This window comes from Pristis pectinata, chromosome 4 (genome assembly GCF_009764475.1).
Source record: "Pristis pectinata isolate sPriPec2 chromosome 4, sPriPec2.1.pri, whole genome shotgun sequence".
NCBI lineage: Eukaryota > Metazoa > Chordata > Chondrichthyes > Rhinopristiformes > Pristidae > Pristis > Pristis pectinata.
This window is the reverse complement of record NC_067408.1, coordinates 34,041,883-34,064,895: the sequence shown is the minus strand read 5'-3', so window position 1 is coordinate 34,064,895 and position 23,013 is coordinate 34,041,883. Positions and strand designations below refer to the sequence as shown.

General features: G+C 38.3%; 1 protein-coding gene across 1 annotated transcript in view; it reads right to left on the bottom strand.

Annotated features, from left to right (window-relative positions):
- LOC127569513 (glutamate receptor ionotropic, delta-2-like) overlaps positions 1–23,013 on the bottom strand; it is a 317,851-nt gene that overhangs the window by 5,950 nt on the left and 288,888 nt on the right. Inside the window, exons 13-14 of the mRNA XM_052014230.1 lie at positions 21,780–21,975; positions 15,409–15,575 (exon numbers count right to left, since the gene is read on the bottom strand). Of these exons, the coding sequence (XP_051870190.1) occupies positions 15,409–15,575; positions 21,780–21,975 (363 nt within the window). The remainder of the gene's footprint in view (positions 1–15,408; positions 15,576–21,779; positions 21,976–23,013) is intronic.

Genomic DNA, 23,013 nt, shown 5'->3' with positions numbered 1-23,013 from the left:
TCAGGATCAGTTCAGAGGTGAATTTACAACCTGCAGATTTCATTTAGTTCACTACATTCTTTTTCCAATCATCAAAAATATTTCATAATGATCATTGTCGATAGATTTTAAAAATAGTATCTGTCTGTGTAGATCAAAGAAAACTGATGCTGCTGCAACAGGTAAATTCCAGCTTAAATGGGGAAATCATTTCTTTCGGTTCAAGTCCTATTCCGGAGACGTGTGTGTAAGCGTCTACTCTGACGATCCAGTGCTGCACTGAAGAAGTGCTGTATTTGCTAGAGGTGCCATCCTTCACATGTGGCATTAAACTGTGGCTCTATTTGCTTTCTCTTGAGAGTGTAAAATATCCCAAAGTACCCTACTGAAGAAGAGTGGAAGAATTATCTCCAATATCCTGACATAATTTCTCCCTCAATCAAGAATTCTAACTATGTTACAGGTGATCTCCACATTAAGGGGTGAGGGAAGGGGGTGGGTGTTGCATTCCTAGTAGATGGTCCCTATCGCGATTTTGCGTGATGTAACATCGCATTATCTGCACATGATAAAAACGCAAGTTGAAAAAAAGTTATTTATTTATTTTTAACATAAAGTTCTTAAGAGCAAATTTTTATTCTGTATCTCAGATTTTTGTGTGCAATTCTGGTCGCCCATTGTAGGAAGGATGCAGAGGCTTTGGAAAGGGTGCAGAAGAGGTTTACCAGGATGCTGCCTGGATTAGAGGGTATAAGCTATAAGGAAAGGTTGGACAAACTTGGATGGTTTTTCCTGGAGTGTCGGAGGGTGAGGGGAGACCTGATGGAAATTTATAAAATTATGAGAGGCTTAGGTAAGGTAGACAAACAGAATATTTTCCTCAGGGCAGAAATGTCAAATTCTAGAGGACATACATTTAAGATGAAAGGGGGAAAGTTTAAAGGAGACATGCAGAGCAAGTTTTTCTTACACAGATAGTGGTAGGTGTTTGGAACAGGCTGCCAGGTGTAGTGGTGAAAGTCAATATGACAGTGGCGTTTAAGAGGCTTTTAGAAAGGCACGTGACTAGGCAAGGAGTAGAGAGAGATGGATCTTGTGCAGGCAGAAGAGGATTAGTTTAATTTGGCATCGTGTTCAGCACAGACATTGTGGAACAGACACTGAGAATCTGTTCCTGTGCTGGACTGTTCTATGTTCTGCTGGTGATTTAGGATTTCTGTAAGGGTGAATTTCTGTTACCTGAGCTGCTGTAATATGGAGTTTGCCTGTATTTGCTTTCACTGTCAACATGTCTCAGATATATAAATAGAAGTAAGGACATTGTTGTCTGCTAAATCCCAATGAATAACAAACATTTCAAGTTTCTTGTGCTACTGAGTCAAATAAATCTTGAAACAAATCATAGTTTTGATAATTGATGTGATTTTTTTCATACAATTCACTGACTCTTCCCATTAGTTGCATCACCAGCAGATATTATAAAATATGTTCAATTTTAAATGAAATATGGAGGTGTATGAAGAACATTACTACATAAAATCTGAATATGGTCAGATAAGTAATATAGATACTGCAAGCTGCATAACAAGTTTTTTTTTGATTAAAGCATAAAGCCTGCAGTAGGCAGATGTATTTTCTTGCTTTCATTATGGTAACTTTACTTAGTTTTGATAAATTTGTCAGGGGGTCAAATACTTAAAAGCTGCATTAATAATCTTGCTAGCACATTTCTGCAAGTTAGAATTAACTCAATTTCAAATCTTCAAAGTTCCATTTTATCAGATACTAAATCATCCTTACCAGAATCGTCATACTTTACATTCAACAAAGCCCTGCAGTAGTACAGTAAAAGGATAACTAGAATAACTGAATACAAAAATTGGTCACTTCTATTGATGATACAATTAAGGTATTTTTACTATATTACTTATTTTTAATTTTTTTTGGGAGATTTCAACGTCACTGACAAGGTCAACATCTGTTGCCCATCCCTGTGCTTGAGAATGTAATGGTGAGCTGTCTTTTTGAACTGCCGCAGTCCTTTTGATGAAGGTGCTTCCACATTGTGGACAACAAAGGACCAACAACATATTTCCAAGTTAGGATGGTATGCAAGTTGAAGAGGGACCTGCATCTAGTGGTGTTCCAATGCACCTGTTGCCCTTGACCTTCTTGGCAGTACAGTCATAGATTTGTGAGGTGCTGTTGGACAAGTAATTGCAGTGAATTTTGTTGTTTGGTATACACTGAAACCATTATGTGCTGATGATGCAGGTAATAAATGCTCTGCATGGTGGATGGGGCACCGAACAGTCACTCTCATCTTATCTTTGGAATTTAGTTCTTTGGTCCACATTCACGTCAAGCTGCGATGAGGTCTAGATCCTAGTGGTCCTGGAGAAGCCTTGCTAGGTGAGCAGGCTATGGATGACTAAGTGCTGTTTGATAACACTGTTGATGACATCTTCCATCACTTTGCTAATAATTTGGAGTGGACCAATAGTGCAATAATTCGTCCGATTGGATATGTCCTGCTTTTTGCAAACAGTACATAACTGGGCAATTTTCCACATTGTTGGGTAGATGCCAGTGTTATAACTACCACATCAGTTGACAAGAGACAGGGCTAGTTCTAGAGCCAGGTGTTCAGTGTTACATCTGGGATGTTCCTGGACCCTTAAGCCTTTGCTGTAACCACCGCTCTCAGCTATTTGTTGGTATCACATGGTGTGAATTGAAATGGTCGGCCTCACCCACAAAACCACTGTCCAAGCCTTTAACAAGTTCCTCTGTATATCAAATCCCATCCTGTTCGGAAAAATATTCCTCAGTTATGCTGGAACTGTGTCTCCCCACCTGCCAGCAATGTGGGACTACCTTCATCACACAGACTGCAACAACTCAAGTAGGCAACTCAGCACCACTTATTTTAGGGGTATTTGGGGATGAGCAATAAATACTGCCCTCCCATTGACATGCATGTTTCACAAAATAGTCAATCAAAATCATTGCAACTTGCATCTGAAGCATGATAATCAGGCAGCAGCAACAACAACATCTCCAATTACTGTTCTGAGTAGGTAAATGAACAATAACTAACATGGGGATTAAGTAAAAGGGATGCTCAATTGATTTCAGTAACATGCCTGAACTAGCAGACTACTTGTAACAGAAAAGTGAATGGGTTGAAGGAGTGCTAGTGGTTGACGGAAAAGGATTTATGTGGAAATTGCTAAATAAAATCTGTAAATGCTGGGAACACAGAGCAGGTCAATCAATATTTATGACTGAAGGTTGGATATTCAGACATGATAAATATAGATTTAGAATATTTATGAAAGAAACAAAGGGAAAATGAGAGAAAATATTGGCAAATGGTGCCTTGCTTTCAATGGTTTCCACCTATCCCTTTTCCTGCTTCTAACATGGCTTCCCACTGCCTCTGGGTATTCAAGTATGCTCTGTGCCTAGAATTTCTCAATGTTTCTTTTCATTGCTTGATTAAAATGATTTGTTATATAAGTTAATGGTGGAAGCCAGATCATTAGATATGTTTAAGGTGGAGATAGATAAATATTTGAAAGATTGAGGAATTGAGGGTTATGGGGAACTGGCACAGAAGAGGAGTTGAGGCAGCGTAGATCAGATAGGATCATATTAGATGGTGGGGCAGGCTTGAGAGGCCTCCTGATGAAAAGCACTATGATGCTGGGGGAACTCAGCAGGCCAGGCAGCATCATAGTGTTCTTCATCTAGATTCCAGTATCTGCAGTCCTTTGTTTCTCCTGAAGGGCCTCCTCCTGCTCCTATTTTCCTGTGTTCTTGTGTTCAATTCCTCAACTTATAACTGCTTTGTTTTTTCTTTCTTTTCCCATTTACTCATGCTATTTTTATATAACTAATGAAAAGTTTAAGTCCAAGACTCTGATCACCTCTGTCCTCTAATGTGACTGAGAGGCCCACAGAGTGCTTCCAGCTCTTTCTGTGTTTTACTTCATCTTATAATCAGCCCATCGAGTCTGCTCCATAAGCTAAACTAAAACTATTCCTATCCAGCCCCAATTTCTGGCTTTATCCCCATATCCCTTGATACCTTGACTAATTCGATACTTATCAATCTCTTCCTTAAATGCCTCCAATGATTGGGCCTCCACAGCTGGGAAAGAGCTTAATTACATCTACTCTGTCCAGTCCTTTCAGCATTCTAAATGTTTCTATGAGGTCCCCTCTCATTCTTCTGTACTCCAGTGAGTACAGTCCAAGAGCCAACAAACGCTCATCATAAGTAAGCCCTTTCATTCCGGGAATCATCCTTGTAAATCTCTTCTGAACCCTCTCCAACATCAGTACATCCTTCCTAAGATATGGGGCCCAAAACTGCACACAGTATTCCAAATGAGGCCTCACCAGTGCCCCATAGAACCTCATCAACACTTCCCTAATTTTATACACTATACCCCTCAAAATGAACACCAACATAAGCATTCACTTTCTTTACTGATTGTGAGTGACCTCTGTAGAATGAAGAACAGAGAAACTCATTTGCCCTACTTTTATTTCTATTACTGGTATTTCCTAACAAATAAAATGGCATCACTTTATGGCACAAATAAGGCAAGTATATGTGCCTTTATCAGAGTGAGATGGTGCTTGTAACTGCCTTGTGATTATTATTAATGTACAGTATTTCCTGGTGGATCAAACTGTGCTCTGTCAGCTAGATATAGAGGGAAGAGAACATTAGAACTGTTTTTACTTAGCCAGGACAATGGTGCTGTGACTGTCAAGAAACAAGTATTTTCTGACCTCCCTCCAGAGGGCTCAGCAGATCTCTGAAGTAAATTTGTATGTTTAGCATTGCGTACTGTAATGTGTCACCTTTATTTGTATTGCAAATAAATTTTCAATGATACTCTAATGAAGTGTTGCAGCATTCACACTTACGAATAATTAAAATACAACATTTAAATAATCACCTTGGAATACATTTACCTTGTAATTCTGTATGTTTAACATTTCTAATTTAAGCAAAATTATAAAACAATACATTTTTAATGTTTAATATGAACTATTAAAATTTGAGGTTTTTGTTTAGATAAACCTCGGTTTTCTAACTTTCAATTGCATGCGCTCTGGTAAAGATCAATTATGAGTTCCTAATGATCATAGCACTCTGTATTTGGCACACAATCTGTAATGATGTAATCTGCTGCCAGTTTATCTTCTAAGATGCTGAAACCTTATTCACCAATGGTACAGTGTAAATTAAGTGTGGGATTCCTGCAGAGGGCAGCCTATGCTACTTGCTCGAACACCACTCTTTCACTCATATCATTAAATACAAACACACAGCTTTTGTATTGTCCATTGCTTAGTAGCAAAATGCATATTTCCAATATCTCACTTTGAAGTTTATATGCTGCAAGAACCAATTTCCATTGCAGGAACTGTTGAATACAAGAACTTACTACAAAGTAGGTGTAGGCCATTCCATAAGATATAGCTCTTACTTACATGCCAAATCACAATATCAAAACAAAAATCAACCTGAGCCTTGAACATACTCAGTTTCAAGAAATTTCAAGAGAATATTTTAAAATGTTGGTGATAAAAGCAGGTTGTGAAAACCCTCATCCATATCTTCTCCAGAAAGAAATTTCTCCACACCTCTGTTCTGGATGGTTGAATCCTTATCCAGAGATGATGCTTTTATTTACCTTGTAATTATTATTGATATAGGAATAATCCCATGAATCAAGACAGAACTGACTCCAACGCTAGTATATCCTGTCTGGAGGTACCTCCTCAAAAGATCAAACTTCACACAGTATTACAGCCGTTGTCTCACCAAGGTCTGTATGATCGACCTCAAAATTATATTTGAGCCCAAGATGAAATTTAGGTCACATATCCATGCCACCACTAATGCAAACTTTTCATCTTGGTGACATTACTAGAAATCACTCAGTTTCAGCTCAGATGCTATGGAAACTCTCAAGCCCTTGTTAACTTTAGTCTTCACTATTCTAAAGCTGTTCTGGCTGTTCTCCCCACTTCTACTTTCTGTATATGGGGTCATTCAAAATTCTCCTGTCCATACTCTAACCTGCATTAAATCCCTCTGCTTGTTGATCTTTCCTGCTTTCTGGTTAGGAAACACCACTTTTATAAAATTACCCATGATGTCATACATACCTTTCTTTCTCACTGGCAGTGCGCTAGTAAATAGTAAGCATAATTTTTTAATTAACCTTTTATTTATTTTACTGAGCACCATAGAATTCTGTAATACTTACCCAAAGAAATCATTATACAAATAAAGTTAGGTTTATAGAATTATAGGTTTGTTAAGCAGCAATTGGTAAACCATTAAAACTTCACCTCATCCAAAAGAGTAACGTTTTCAGGATTTTTTACAAGGAGAACATATTGTAAATACTGACAGTTCTCATCAGTACACTGATTTCTGAATTTTATGCTAGAAAAAGGCTACACAACACTGCCTCCCTGTGAAAGAGCTGCAAACTACCACAGCAAATTCCTGGCAACCCCTTATGCTGAAATTTGCCAAATAATTCTAGATTCCCCCAGCACTATCAACCCCATCAAACTTCCTCAAAAGATCAAACCTCTTGTTCTTCTAGCCTTCAAGGATTTTAGACCCAATCTTCTCAATTTTTCCTCATAAAATAATCCCTCATTTCAGGAATCAATCCTATGAACCTCTTGACTATCTAAACTAAATGTTAGTAATAAGAATTAGCTTTGGCATATTTATCAATTAAGTTGTCCTGTTGTTTCTATACATTTTATTGTTTCCTTTAAACAAGACTGCAAAATACACTGGTGTGCACCATTTTGTACATTCAGTACTATTGCTCAGGCTACCTGACATTAAATGTCCAAGAGGGAGCAAGCTGTAAAGAAAAAAAATAATTTGTTAACAACATAAATAAAAGCCCTAATTTGATATCAAAGGTAAAGTCAGTCCACATAAAATACAGTTTGCATCAAAGAACAGATCACGATATGATCAGTATAATTAAAGTCTTGTATCTAATGTGCAGCTATCACATCACAACCACAAAAAACATCAGGAAACACAGGGCTTTAGGATTGAAATATTAAAATAACAATGCAGAGGGTTACTCTAATTTCTACAATTAAAATTTTTGTTAATAAATATTTGTAAGAACATTACACCATATAATTTTAAAGGCCTCCGACATTGAGAATTAGTCCTTGTTAACCAAGCAACAAAATGATATATTCATTCTGCAGCTCCTGACAATGCCACCACTATGTGAAGAAACGAGCAGACGGGAGGTTTGGCTGCGAATGAAAAAACTTACTAACTGAAGTCCTGGCTGATGGTGCCACGGAGGCAGAACAAAGATCCAGAATAGCTCATGGGATCATCAGAATTCCAGTGAAACAATCATTTGGTAGGCTCAGAAAAAGTCTGATGTTTGCACAGAATTGGGTGACAAAAATCAAACAGCCACATCCAAACTTTTGGTGAAGTGAAATAGCCTTTCGTGCTTCCTGCTGCTTCTTTGTGGTGCATACAGTGTGACTTCAGCAGAGGTAGGGTAAGGCTCTGTCTGTGGAACTGCTGTTGGACTTTTCCCTCTGAGCTTCAAAACCATTGATGGCCTCTTTTCAAAGATTACTCCACTGCAGCTGTGCAGGAGGAGGCGCAGCCATCAGGAGACAAGAAAATTTGCCTGGTACTGACAGGACGTGGCCATGATGGTGGTTGAGGGGTGGGGGGGGGGGGGGGGGGGGGGTGGGGTGTAGGTGGTGGGGGAGGGGTGGACACTTGAGGTTACATATTCAGAGAGCTGCTGGCATTAATCCTATGAGTGTGGTCTCTGTACTCAGTTTTTAAGGGGACATAGCAGAACACAAGCAGCATTCTTCCAGTTTTAAGTGACAAAGATTCCCAGTGGGTGCTATGACACCTAGAAGTGGGTGCAATTTTGCTCTAAGCCAGATAAAGCACCAGTTTTTTTTCCAGAATTCAGTGATGGAATTTCAAGCGCTACAAATAAAATGCTGAACAATGCTCATGGATTTCCAGCAATTTGTCCTTGACTGCACCCTTTAGTAATGCAGAAATGTACACCACCACAATCTGGAACCTTGTGGTCGAGCTCCTCAACCACTTACAGTCAAACCAGGGAATCAACCCTGGTCCAATGAGGAGTGCAAGAGGACATGCTCAGAACGCCATCTGTGGCTAAAAGTGAGGGGCCAACCCGATGAAGCTGCAATACAGGACTTCATGTGTATTATGTAACATAAATAGCATTCAAATAAGATATCTTTATTAGTCACATGTACATCGAAACACATGCATCTTTTTGCGTGGAGTGTTCTGGGGGCAGCCCGCAAGTGTCGCCATGCTTCTGGCGCCAACATAGCATGCCCACAAGTTCCTAACCCATACGTCTTTTGGAATGTGGGAGGAAACTGGAGCACTCAGAGGAAACCCATGCAGACACGGGGAGAATGTACAAACTCCTTACAGACAGTGGCCGGAATTGAACCCGGGTCGCTGGCGCTGTAATAGCGTTACGCTAACTGCTATACTACCATGCCACAGGCAGAGTGAAGTGATCTCACAGCCAAAGGTTCAAATCAAAGATCTGTGGTCCTGTCATATCTCGTCATGAATAGTGTTGGCCAATTAAACCGATAATGGGAGGTGGAGGATCGAAGAATATTCCCATCTTTAACATTGGCAAGGCACAGCATGTGAGTGCTAAGGATAAGGTTGAAGCATTAGTAACCATATTCAAGCTTAAGTGCTGAGTGGATGACTGCAAGTTAGCCTTCAGTCAATTTGATTCAGTCCATGTCATGTTAAGAACCAGCTGAGAGCACACGATACACCAACGACCAGGGGACGAGACAACATCTGAGTTGTAGTACAAAGGCCTGCAGGCCGGAATCAGTCATGTCTCAAACCAAGCTGTTCCAGTACCCAACAATTGCACAGGTATCTCGGGATAAATCCAGACCAGCTAATTACTGCCCTGCCTGTTCTCAATCATCAGCAAATTGATAGAAGCTGTCATTGACAGTACTATCAGGCAATATTTATTCACCAATAATCTGCTCACCAATGTCCAGTTTCGGTTTCACTAGGGCCACTTAGTTCCGGACCTCATCACTATCGGTGTGAATTAAAGAGGCGAGGTGTGAGTGATGTCAAGCTATTCAACCAAATATAGCATTAAGGTGCCCTGGTAAAGCGAAAGCTTATGGCATCAAGGGAAAACACTCTAATAGTTAGAGTCAAACCTTGCACAAAGGAAGAAGACTGAGTTTGTTGGAGGTCAATCCCAGTCCCAGGAGGCCCAAACAATGTCTGCTGTTTCATCAATGACCTTACTTCCATCATGAATTGGAAGTGGGATGTTTGCTGATGATTACACAAGGTTCAATTCCATTCACAACTCCTGAGGAAATGAAGCAATCCATGCCTGTTGCAACCAGACTGAGGGAATACTCAGGGATGGGCTGATAAGTGGCGAGTAAGGTCTGCATCAAAAGTTCCAGGCAATGACCATCTCCAATAAGGGGGCGTCTAATTACTTAATCTTGATATCCAATGCAATTATCATCACCAAATCCACCAACCTTAACACCCTGGGAGTCACAATTTACCAGAAACTGAACTAAACCAGCCACACAAATACAGTGGCTATTATGGGAGGGTCTTAGGTCTATTTTAGGGTATATTGTAGCAAATGACTCAATTCCTGACATACAAAACTCATTCCACCATCTACAAGTAACAAGGCATAAATGTGACAGAATAGTCTGTAAGAGTGGAGCTCTAACCTCATTCAAGATGCTGAATAGCATCCAGGACAAAGTAGACTGCTTGGTTGGTACCTCATCCCTCAGCATCCTCAACATTAATTCTCTCCACCACCAGCACATTGTATGTGCAGTATGTACCAGCTACTACAGTTACTCAGGCTACTTTGACAGCACCTCTCATATGCATGACCTTTACCATCATGAAGGACGAAGGCAGCAAGCACACAGGAACAATGTCACCTTCTGGTTTCCCTCCAAGTCGTGCGATATCTAGACTTGGAATATACATCACTGTTCTTTTGCCGAATCTAAATCAGAGAACTCCTTTCCAATAGCATTGTGGGAATATCTTCACCAGATGCACTGCGGCAGTTCATGAAGGTGGCTCATCACCATCTTCTCAAAGGCAATTAAAGATGCACAATCATTGCTGGCCTTGCCAGTAAAGCCCACATCAAAAAAAAACGAAAACATGTGACTGAAAGTAAATTTCTCCTCTATTATAAATAGATAAATATAGAGGTTTAAAGAAAATATAGTTTCATTGAAAGATGGAATCAATACATATCATTGAAATGGGTAAAGAAATGACAGAGACACTGAATGGGACCTGGTTGCAAGACAAAAAATACAGGAGGAAGAGGAACAATTGATAAATCATATAAACGTGAAAATAGCATTGTCATATTCATGGAATGCAATGTGGAAAAGGTATTGGATCCTGATGGCATGACTCTCAAAATTCAAGAACACTGATGAGCACACAGTCTCTCAAAAATTTTAATATAGGAATTATGTCAAAAGGTTGCAATTGTTGATTCCAAAAAAAACAAAATGCTGGAAAAACTCAACAGGTTAAGCAGCATCTATGGGGGTAAAATAAGTAAGGCGACGTTTCCGGTTGAGATCGTGTTTCATGACTGAGAGGGAAGAGGAAAGATTGCCATTATATAGGCGGAGGTGGGGCAGAGGTGAGAGGTAAAACCAGATGGGGGAGGGGTTGATGGGCAGATGAAGCAAGGTGGGAAGGGGAAGGGGATGGGAAAGGTGAACAAAGGGAGAAGAAGCCTTGGTGGACCGATGTGCATGGAGGAGGGAGGAGAATACTGAGGTGTGGGTTACTTGAAACTGGAAAATTCAATGTTCATACCATTGGGTTGTCGGCTACCCAAGTAGAACATGAGATGTTGTTTGGCCTCACCATTGAGTGGAGAAGGACAAGGACAGACGGGTCAGTATGAGAGAAGGAAGGAGAGTTAAAATGAAGCTCAAGATGACCATTGAGGTGCCCTCACCCTGTCACTTCCCAGCTTAAACACAGGTATTCTTTATGAAGTTGTGGTTAAAATTGAAATACTACATTGAAATACTACATTGTCCATCTTGCTTAGAATGTTATACTATGAAATCTCAGCTTCTTTAATTAAGGATACCAATCTAACTTATGCTACTGAAAAACACCATTAACAGTAGACTATCAGAGGAAGATTAATGTGAGGATTTTGATATTGAATTATTGTGTCTTACAGTATTGTTAAATAGCCCATAAAAACTTCACATCAAATTGGTATTTTTAAAATCTAATGCTCCTTACCCATGAAGCTCCTTGTGTGATATGGAAATATCCCTCAAGGTTATTTCACTTTTAAAGAAATGCATAAAATGAAGGGAAACACTGCAGAATCCTAGAGGATTCCCTCTTTATGATTTTTTTTTACAGGATATACAGCAGATAATCCAAGAAGTTAATGTCAGGTAACAGCAGCTTGGGAAATTTAGACTCTCCTGTCAAAAATGTTATCTTTCAATGAAAGTAATGTGAGTAATTTTTCTAAAGGTTTGACATTATGATATCTAAGATAAATATTATAGGGGTAAACTTTAGATTACAAAATAGATGGCATTTAAGAACTTCCAAATTTGTACACTAAACATGAATTTTGGAATCAGCATCAACCACTTGCATAAAAGGGATACTGAAGAACGACAAAGGATTGGGTTTTCAGCAGGGTTTTAGAGGACGAATGTCCATTTCCATGAACTTAAGTTCATGGGAACCTTTGAATTCAAATGGCTCCAAAGTCAACAAATTCAGCATCCATGGTATTACTTATTGATATTGCAGCTAAGACTACACAAAATACAAAATGATTTCCTCTATGATTAGACATTCTTTCACCAGTTGCTTGCAAAATTACATTGGAAATTTATAAACATTCAAGGGAAAATGTGCCCTCTAAGTAGTATCCCAAGCATGGAGCTCATTGCACTGTATTTTATCTCTTGGTTCAGATCAATTTGGTCCATGTTATTCAGTTTTATAAGTCTATAGCTAGTAGGTACATTTTCAATGGATTACTTTACAATAAGTTCCTGGTGTTTCCTCCTCTATTCAGTTTCCTCAAAATTCCCACAACCATATGCATTTCACCCTCTTCTTCACAATAGTCTTTATTACAGTCTAAAAGGCACTGTTTTAGCAATGCACCCTGGATGTAATTTTATATTGCTCATACCAAAATTAAATGGCAGGAGGTCCAAGTTGTTATGTCCACAGACTTCATATGCATTGGGAATCCATTTAACACATAATACACAATACAGCAACACCCAGCCTGTCCAAATGGTCTTTTTCACTACAATTTGCAGGCTGGATGAAACACTGCAGCTTAGATTTCACATGGTCCATGGTATAAAACAGAATGGTTTTCAAAGAGATTCAACTCTTCAATTTTTTTTTGTAAGATGTTTTGCTTTCCTCTCAAGGTGCTGCTATTTCTTGGTTTTATTTACAACAAGAAAATATAAATCAGCTACACCCTGCTCACTGGCTAATACACTTCAGAATGGTCCTGGTAAAGTTGATGGGATCTTCTGGTAATACCTGCAAACCTTAGGCATTCACTTGCCACAGGTAACAAGATGCAGGAAGTTTTACACTCCAACCTTGCTAATTCTGACCTCTTTTACATGGCTGGTCCTCACAAAACAATAAAGAATTCTCAAAATAGCACAAGGCCTGAAACATCCGGATCCTAGTCTTTCCCTGAGTCATTCCACTAATGTTCCGCCACATAATGTTTCCCATCAGCAACACTGGATATTCTGCAGAAGTTCAAAAGCTGGACTATTTTCCTCTCAGTTATGTCTGTCAAAAGCAGGATGGAAATGGGCATTGCTATTAGTGAACCTTGGGTGCAATGTTCCGTCTAGTATAAAAAGCTGAAGATCATTGCAAATTAACTGCCTAGATAAAAAGAGAATCATAATAGCATCAGCTAATTGATCTCTTAAGTAGAACTGCTCTTATTTTCACAGCTTCATTATCCATAGTACGTGGCAATAGTTTGAATATTTAAAAGTAAGTGATCCATCATTTTTGTTTATCCAATCTATCCACTGAGGAGAAAAGTTTATAAAATATTTGAGTACAGATTAAACAAATTTACTAACAAACCAGATGCATATTACTTCCAAAAACATAACTAAGTTCTGCAAATAGTCTAGCAATAGCAACTTTTAAAAATGATTTGTCATGTAACTAGGCAACAGTTGCCATGGTGCATTTGAAGCTCAGCAAGAAGCAGCCTGAAAGAGAATTAAGCACACTGAAGGGAGGTAATGCATTAGGAAAATACAATTATGTTTTTCTGTGGTTTTAATTCCTACAAGGGTTGACAAAATCGCACACAGTAAAGAATAACATGATAGTATTGAAATTAGGAACTACTTTGTTTTAGTCACAAAATAGCTCTCTCTTGCTATGTAAAATATATATCATTACCCATATATGTAGCTGTGATCCTGATAGATATTTGTTCTCTTTAGTGCATCACTTTATATACTTTGGAGACTGCTCAGGAAATAACACTTAATTGCACAATTATGATTAGACACTTTTAATAATCATTAAATAGTAGCATTTGTGAAATCATCTGCATTTTTAAAAATTGCTTTACAGTAGTTTCCATGCACCTTCTTTAAGAACTATTAAAACTAATATGACACGAAACATTTCATTAATATGGATATATATGTGTAACAAATTAATCTTGGTTCAAAATTCATTGAGCAAAACTGCCTGGTGTAAATCTACCTAGAATGTTTGAGTTAAATTCCTGATGCTCAGCAACAATTTTTCTTATTTTTAGTTCAGCAGTCATGAAAGAATAAAATAATAAAAGGTTAAATAATCTCTAGGAAATTGATACCACAGGAAATTACTGCAGTTTGGTCCATCTTGCCAAATCTGGTGCTTTCTCTTCTACTGAAGCCATCTCTTCTCATTAATTTTCCTGTCCTTTCTCTGCATTGTCATATTATTCTTTTCCAAATACCGTGAACTGGTGTTAAATTATTTTCTCAATAATCACTGTTAGAGCAACCCATGTACAAATAAGTCCTTAGCTTAATTTACTCTGTAATTCTGTTGATGAAACTCAGTATATACTCTTGATAGCAATTTGCAAACATAGTTGGCACATTATTTTAATATTTACACTTTCAAATTTCTTCATAATTTTGAACCATTAAGTCCTCAATTCTAAAAAGAAAAGCAGTTTTTGACTTTTCTCCATAACCAAATTCTCTTGTTCTCACTATATTTCTTTAGAGTGCACCGAGTATTGCCTCATGACTTAATGCCCTTTTGATAATGGGGTTCCAAGAATGATATAATTTTTTCATAATGTAGCCCAAACAATGTTTGATGGAAATTTGATAAAATTCCCTTGGTTTTATATTGAATGACATCTGTACAAAACTCAGAATTTTGTCTAGGCTCTTCCTACTCATTTCTACCTGTACTTAGCAACAATACTTCATAGGTAAGTAAAGTTATAATCTGTTCAATTAATGCACTCATACTGTGAGAAGGGAAGGGTATGCTGGTAAGCAGGTTAATCTCTATCATGGGATATAACATAGTGATGGGAATCAAAATAAAAATCATTCTAATTCTTTTATCCCTTCATTTTTCAAGTGCTCTGGACTCGGGTACTTCTGGGGAGTCCACTAGATCTTTTTCAGGGATTAATTATGTAAAACTTAACAAAAATGTACTGGATGTAGAATAGAATATAGTTTATTCCTGTTTTCATTTCATACAAATGGTTCAGTAAACTTAAAAGTTTCATATTGTTCTTCATGGAGGCCAACATCACTAAATTTCCTCATTCAATGTGAAAGCTGGATTTCACATTGTTACTCACAAGTGAATAGTAATTCTATGACTTCTTAATGGAAGATTCAAGTCCAAATGCTTCTTGGTAGATTTGGCATGTATGTCACCTGGCAGGTGAAACTGATTGAAAATAAAACCTCCCTTTTGTGAATTTAAGCAACTTAGCTTTCTGAGTATCATGTATCCACTTCCTTGCCTAACACCTCAAAAATTAACATACATGTTTGTGTTGCATAATATAGGTTTAATGTCATCATATCCACTTAAAATAATATATACACATTTCATTTAAATTGGAAGATATTAATAAACTATAATGGAACATTGGTGTGATGTAGTTTAAGCACTTTTTATACATCAGTATGCATGCACACGATTCAAAATTATTGTGTTTAGTAACAGAAGCAGCCTACCTTTGTGAAAAAATATCCCTATAAGGGCTGCCATCCTGAAGAGCAATGCCATAACCTCTATCAACTTTAGAGTTCCTTGCTGTGACAAAGGCACAGTCGGGTTCATTCTCTGCAACATATTCCAGAGCTGCAACATCCCAGATGAATGCATAATTTCCAGACTTTACCTTTAAAAATGAAAGTGTGTTACCAAGTGGATTACACAATGAACGGTTTTATACTTGGCTTTCAAAAGCCATACAATATGGTGTGCTAACACTTCTACATAAAACAAACGAAAGATGGCCCTCGTGCTTTAAAAATGTTATGGTTTATAAATAATTATCAAATTCGACTAATGTAAAATGTATGAATTCATGTAGAAGGAATTTACATATTTTGCACATTTTACAATAGTAAATGTATCAAATATTTGATGACATACTTTCACTTCCTTTTACAACTTCACATTGAATACATACAAGTAATTCTGGAACTCGGAACTGCCTGTTTTTCCTCCAATGATTAATGCGATAATTGAATACTTCTGTTAGAAAGGCAACCAAGCACAGGGAATATTTATTTTTCTGCTAGTAACAAACTTAAGGTCTTTACTAACTTCAGGCTTATTAATAAGACAATAACACATTTGCTTTGAGGTAAGTGATAAGATGTCAGATTCCAACTCACTATCTTATTAAAGTGATGGAAATACTGTTGAGGTCAACTACAACAATAGCACAATGCCAACATCTGTAGCTATAAACAGCAGGTCATATTTGCATTAATGATTTTTATTCAAAGGCAAACAGGACCTTGTACAATCATGAATACTGATTCCACGTGATCTTTAATGCCATTGAAATCACACACTAAAACCATTGTGAATTTCTGCAGCAATGGCACATTCTATTATGAGTTCTTTCTGAATGTGGTAATGAACCAGGGGAAGCAGCACATGTTAGTGTCACAAATGCAGACTCCCACTTTCATCCGGCCAAAGTACTGCAATACCAGAAATTCTAACTTAATTATACATAAATTAAGTAGTTGTAGATAGGATAAATTTAATGTAAAATAGTTTCCCACAGCTATCTTGACTACTTTTCATCCCACCCTGTCTCCTGTAAGGACAATTCCATTCATCCAATTCCTCCTTCTCCGTCGTATTTGTTCCGATGATGAGATTTTCCATACAGGTCCTCCGAAATGTCTCCCTTCTTCCTGAACTGTGGGTTCCCCTCTACCGTTGTTAACAAAAAGTCCTTGTCCACATCTCAGCTTCTCCCTGTGTCTCTGCTCTCAAATCCTCTCCTCTGGGACAGAACAAGGATAGAGTTCCCTTGGTCCTCACCTTCCACCCCACCAGGCTTCACCTTCAAAATATAATTCTCTGCAATTTCCACCACCTTCAGAGAGGTTCCACCACCAGATTCACCTTCCTCCCTCCTCACTGTTCAGCATTTCACATGGATCGTTTCTTTTGTGACTCCTGGGTTCAGTCTTTCGCACCCACCGACCACTGCCTTTCTCACTCCCACCAATCACTGCCTTTCTATGGTACTTTCCTTTGCAACCACATGCGATGCAACACTTATCCATTCATCTCTTCCCTTTCCTCCATATAGAGACTCAAGCATACTTCCCTGGTGATGCAGTGATTCACTTGTACTTCTTCCAATCTAGTGTACTGCACTTGCATCTCCTCTAAACTGGAGAAACCGAACACAGTTTAGGTAGCTGCTATCTGAAGCCTTAGTCCACAGCTTCCTGTTGCTTGCCACTTTCATTCTCCATTCCACTCTCACTCTGACTTATTGGTCTGTAGCCCCCTGTACTGTTAATATGTGCACCAACTCAAGTATGAGGAATAGCATCTCATCTTCTGTCTGAGCACCTTGCAGTCCTCTGGACTCCATATTGAATTCTTCAACTTCACATCAATTGGCTTCCTTATCTGTATTAATTGCCCATCAGCGATATTTGCTCAGATTATTATTTCCTTTTGTTTCTGTTATGTTCTCTGGAAGCAGAGGACATGCCCAGCCTGACCTGCTAGGCATGCCTTCCTGTTCATTTTGGAAGACTGTGAAATAGAATACCTGTGAATATCTTCACAACTCCTGCATTCCTTTGTCTACGTTCTCAGTCACTAGCTGCTCCCATTCACTCACGGACCAAAAACCTTGTTCATACCTATCCCTGTGGTCACCCTGGTCTTACCCTATTGGAGACACCCTCTGCCTCACCTCCCTGAAGCTTAACATGCTTCTTTTGTCTCTTTCCCAGTTTTGATGAAGGGTCTTCAAGCTGAAACGTTAGCTCTGTTTCTCTTCCCACAATTGTGACCTGACCTGCTGAGTATTTTCAGCATTTTCCATTTTTACTTTAGATTTCGAGCATCTGCATTTCTTTTTGTTTTCATTTATCAAAATATTTTAGAGTTAATACAATTTTTAAAAATTATTTCCCTAATTACAAATGCTTTATTTGCAACAGGACTGAATTCTCTAATTTGAATTTCCTTATTTGACACAGGTTAGCAATTTACCAATGGTAATCATCAATAGTGTTTTATTTTCTCTTCCATTACAATGCATTTAATTTTCCATGCAAGTAAACACATTCTGTTCCAACATTTTTGTTCCATTGATTTATTTGGAACCAATTTGTTCTTAATGTTGAATTACAACAAAAATGCCTAGATCTTTCACTGAGAAGAAAATCATTCTCCTTGTACTAAATCCAAAGCAATTTAAAATAAATATTCAGTCACTATTTCACTTCCCAGACAATTTGTATTCCGACAGTCTGCTTTGAAAATGTATGATCTGTTCTGATAGATAATTATATAATGTTGTTATTTACAATAGTAATTCCATGATTACAAGCTTTTTTCCCACAAGTTCATCAATCATTCAACCAGCATGATTCTGAGCTATCATTCAACTTATCAAAACCATATAAATGGCCTAAGGTAAGTGGAAAACTGCCAAATTGAACCAATCTATTAATTCATCAAGTCATGTACCATCTAACGTGGAAAAGTCATTGCTCCTAAATTAAGGAACTCCCTACTCAATAACCATGGAGGTACTTTCACCAGAAGCTCCGCAGTAGTTCAAAGCAGTAGTTTACTACCATCTTCTCTATGGCAGTTAGGAATGAGCAGCAAATGCTGATCTTCATCACATCCATTTCCCAGTAATAAATTAAGAAAAGACCATTTTTATTTCTACTCTCTTTGAAACTGATTTCTCTCTTTCCATGAATGCTTTAATTATTGCATTAGAGAAAAAAAATATTATCAATATTAGCAGAAAAATGAAGCAAGATTGCCTGTAAAGTTACACCAAGTTGAATTCATATCCATTAGTTAATATTAGATGAGTTACAGGGTGGCCACGTGAAGTATCTGTGTTTCGCAGTAAATGCTAGTCGGAGTTACAGGCTAAGATGGCGATGTTCGGAAAGAGTGTTAAAGCAGCAAGAAATGGCTCTGGTTGGTCTGTATTTCAACATGTCTGTTTGGTTGCTTCAGGTGAACTGCATCGTTTAATGTGATTGCACAGGATAAAGTACATATTTGTATGGTTCGCCTGCACTTAGCTGCATTTTGTTCAATTCCATTCCAAGTAACAGGGTTATTGTGCATGAAAAACACTATGATGCCGGAGAAAATTAGCAGGCCAGGCAGCATCTGTGAAGAAAAACAGGCAGTCAACGTTTCGGGTCAGGACCCTTCTTCAGAAGAAGGGTCCTGACCTGAAACGTTGATCGCCTGCTTTTCTCCACAGATGCTGCCTGGCCTGCTGAGTTCCTCCAGCATCATAGTGTTTTTCAACTAGATTCCAGCATCTGTAGTACTTTGTTTCTCTAGGGTTATTGTGCAGATGCTGAGCTAAATTTTCAGTTAACCAGGAGTAATACGGACCTCAACTCGTCCAGATTTGTGTTAACCCATGTGACACTTGCTTAATAAATCCTCAGCAAATTAATGAAGAACATAAAATCAGTCTAAACACATTTTTGCTGACTTCCTTAATGCTCCTTGAGATTTTCCAGAACCATGACTTGAGATGTTGACAGATAAAACTCCCTTGCAATAGAGTCTGTGTTCTCAAAAAGGAAATACCCCCGGATGAAGCCCAAATATCGCTCATTTCCAGCTCCTTTAACATGCAGTCAGCCAGCAACTGTTTATTTTGAACAGTCTGCCTAGGCACTGTTTTATGCTACATTCATAGGCTGCATCATTGATGGCTATACATGGACAATTGATGAACCAAATTGCTTGTTATCACTCCCTCCAGATATATAAGATGGACCATGTGAATCCAAAATGAATCTCAAGACTTTCAGTCCAGTATGCTTTCTACCAATTGTGTTCCTTTGGTGCATTTCCAATAACCTTGAATCCATTTGTTTTTTTTTCAATCTGTTCCAAGTATTTAAATACTTTAATAAAAGAACATTTATCCTAAATCTCCTATTTTCAACTGTTGATCTTAATTTGCCAAAATGCTTAAAATCCGTTCACAGAAGGCTTGCATGTCCTTTGGATGTGTAAAGCATGATCGTTATCTAGTATCAAATGTGGGTATTTCAATGGATGTTTGCCACCTAACTCAACATAGCAGTCATAATGTAAGAATGATTTTCGTCTATTAGCAAGCTGGCCATCGCTGAGCTATCAGCTATTGTACACCTGATATACATACTTACAGAGGTTGATAAATGAATTGATTGATAGGGTTAAAATTAGGAGCAAAAGCCATGTGTCAGTTCATTGTGCATTTGATTCCTTTATCCATAAATCTCAGCAACTTGCATTCCCTTAAGCGCAATAGGAGAAAACTTTGACACTTCTCTGCTTTACCGACATCATGGATAAAAGCATGGAAGGATAATAGTTTTCTTCAGTCTCTTACTGTTAGCATGTCCTACACTTTTCAATATACCCTTGTTACTTATATTTTTGCAAGAATTTGTACAAGTTTTATATTTGTTTAATTATCGGATATTGTTGATGTTTATTTTTGAATTTTTCATTTGGCTGATAAGTTTCTACAAATTGTTTCGAATATCACCTATGTTTTCTCCAATATTTATCAGCAGATATACTCAGAAAACCGCCTGCTGTGAGACCTCGCAGAGGAATAGCATGTCCAGCAATTTGAATGCATTGCAATGATTGTGAGGGGGAAGGGCAACTACAAAGTAATTTATATATTTATAATTAGTTAAGTTTGCTTTAAATTTTTGAATTGTTCAAAAGTGTTTTAAAGTGATTTTAAGAGATTTGATTATTAAAATTTATATTTCTTTAAACATTAATTTGACTTCTACCGTCTTTTTTTCAATGTTTCTGAAAGTTAAGCATTGATAGTTTTGACAGCATGGCTTTGCACATTGGATCAGAACCTTATCAGCAATTTGACATTGGGGACCTGCAAAAGGTAAGTCTGCAATTTCTCCATATCTCATTGGTTCATGTGGGTAGCTTACTGCTGGCTCAAAGCTCTGGTCCATTAAATTGGCTCTTTTACTCTGAATGTCCCAGCTTCTGCTGTGGTAGTATTATGAGCCTGCTTATCTTTTGGCATTGTATAGGATCATTTGAACCGAGGAGCACAGAAGTGGTTTACACTGAGAAATGGAGCCGTCATCTGAGCCTAGTCTTGCCTGTCCCCAGATGCTGGATACTCACTCAACATGTTCAGGGATACGTGTATAAGTAGGCTACAATGTGTCATAGAGGTCTGATATCAGGGTACCGTCCAGATTCCTCAATATAATTTCATGTTAAATTTTCAGTCCTTTAACAGCCTTCAGTAAGATACATACATTTATTTATTACTCAGCATGGATCTGACCTTACCTGTCCAAGTGCTTGTCCAAACGCCGTTTAAACATTGTAATTATACCTGCATTCATTACTACCTCTGGTAGCTTGTTCCAGATTTTCCACCACCTTCTGTGTGAAAAACTTAGCCCTCAGATCTCCTTTAAATTTCTTCCTTCTCACCTTAAACCTATGCCCTCTAGTTCTAGACTCTATTGCCCTGTAAAAAAGATTCTGTCTATACTATCTATGCCCTTCATAATTTTAAAAACCTCTATAAGGTCACCCCTCAGCTTCCTATGTTCCAGTGAGAAAAAACTTAGACTATCCAATCTCTCCTTCTAACTACAGCCCACAATTGCAGGCCAAATCCTGGTGAACCTCTTCTGAATTCTCTCTGTTGCTAGCACATCCTTTCTGTAGGACCAGAGCTGTGCACAATGCTCTGAGTTATTAATAAACAGGACTATTGACAGAGATTATCCAAATTACAGTATCATTTAAATGCTCATAGTAAATAAGGTCTCACATAAACTTGTTCACTCACCCTTTGAATTCCGTCATGAATTTTCTTCACACAATTCTCCAAACCATTTGTTTTGTTCATCATGTTCCACAAATGAGCATATGTTTGCTCAAGTTCAAATGGATTTCGACCCTTGGTTTTGATTATTTGCAAAACTTCTGAATCGAGGACAGTGCCATATGGAACATCTGTTTGTTTGGCAAGATCCTGAAAAGATCTGCATCATGGAAAACACAATGTTAACTCAGCAATTGTAGGGTATAAGGTATTTATTTATTAGTCACATGTACATCGAAACACACAGTGAAATGCAACTTTTTGCGTAACTGAGAATGTGCTGGGGCAGCCCACAAGTGTCGCCACTCTTCCTGTGCCAACATACCATGCCCACAGCTCCTAACCCGTACATCTTTGGAATGTGGGAGGAAACCAGAGCACCCGGAGGAAACCCACACAGACGCACAGGGAGGACGTACAAACTCCTTACAGTCAGCAGCAGGAATTGAACCCAGGTCGCTGGCACTGTAATAGTGTCATGCTAACTGCTACACTACCGTGCCGCCCGCGTACCATGTCTGCATGTTATTATAATTACTTTAATAGTGTTAGATCAAAGCATTTCAATTAACATTGCTTCTTCTTAGACATGTATTGGTATTGGTTTATTATTGTCACTTGTACCGAGGTACAGTGAAAAACTTGTCTTGCATACTGATCGTACAGGTCAATTCATTACACAGTGCAGTTACATTGAGTTAGTACAGAGTGCATTGAGGTAGTACAGGTAAAAACAATAACAGTACAGAATAAAGTGTCACAGCTACAGAGAAAGTGCAGTGCAATAAGATGCAAGGTCACAACAAGGTATATTGTGAGGTCAGAATCCATCTTATTGTATAAGGGAACCATTCAATAGTCTTATCACAGTGGGATAGAAGCTGTCCTTGAGCCTGGTAGTATGTGCCCTCAGGCTCCTGATGGAAGAGAAAAGAGAGAATGACCCAGGTGGGTGGGGTCTTTGATTATGTTGGCTGCTTCACCAAGGCAGCGAGAGGTAAAGACAGAGTCCAAGGAGGGGAGGCTGGTTTATGTGACGTGCTGGGCTGTGTCCACAACTCTCTACAGTTTCTTGCGGTACTGAGCAGAGCAGTTGCCGTACCAAGCTGTGGTGCATCCAGATAGGATGCTTTCTGTGGTGCATCGATAAAAGTTGATGAGTGTCAAAGGGGACCGCAGAAGACATGAATTGGGCATT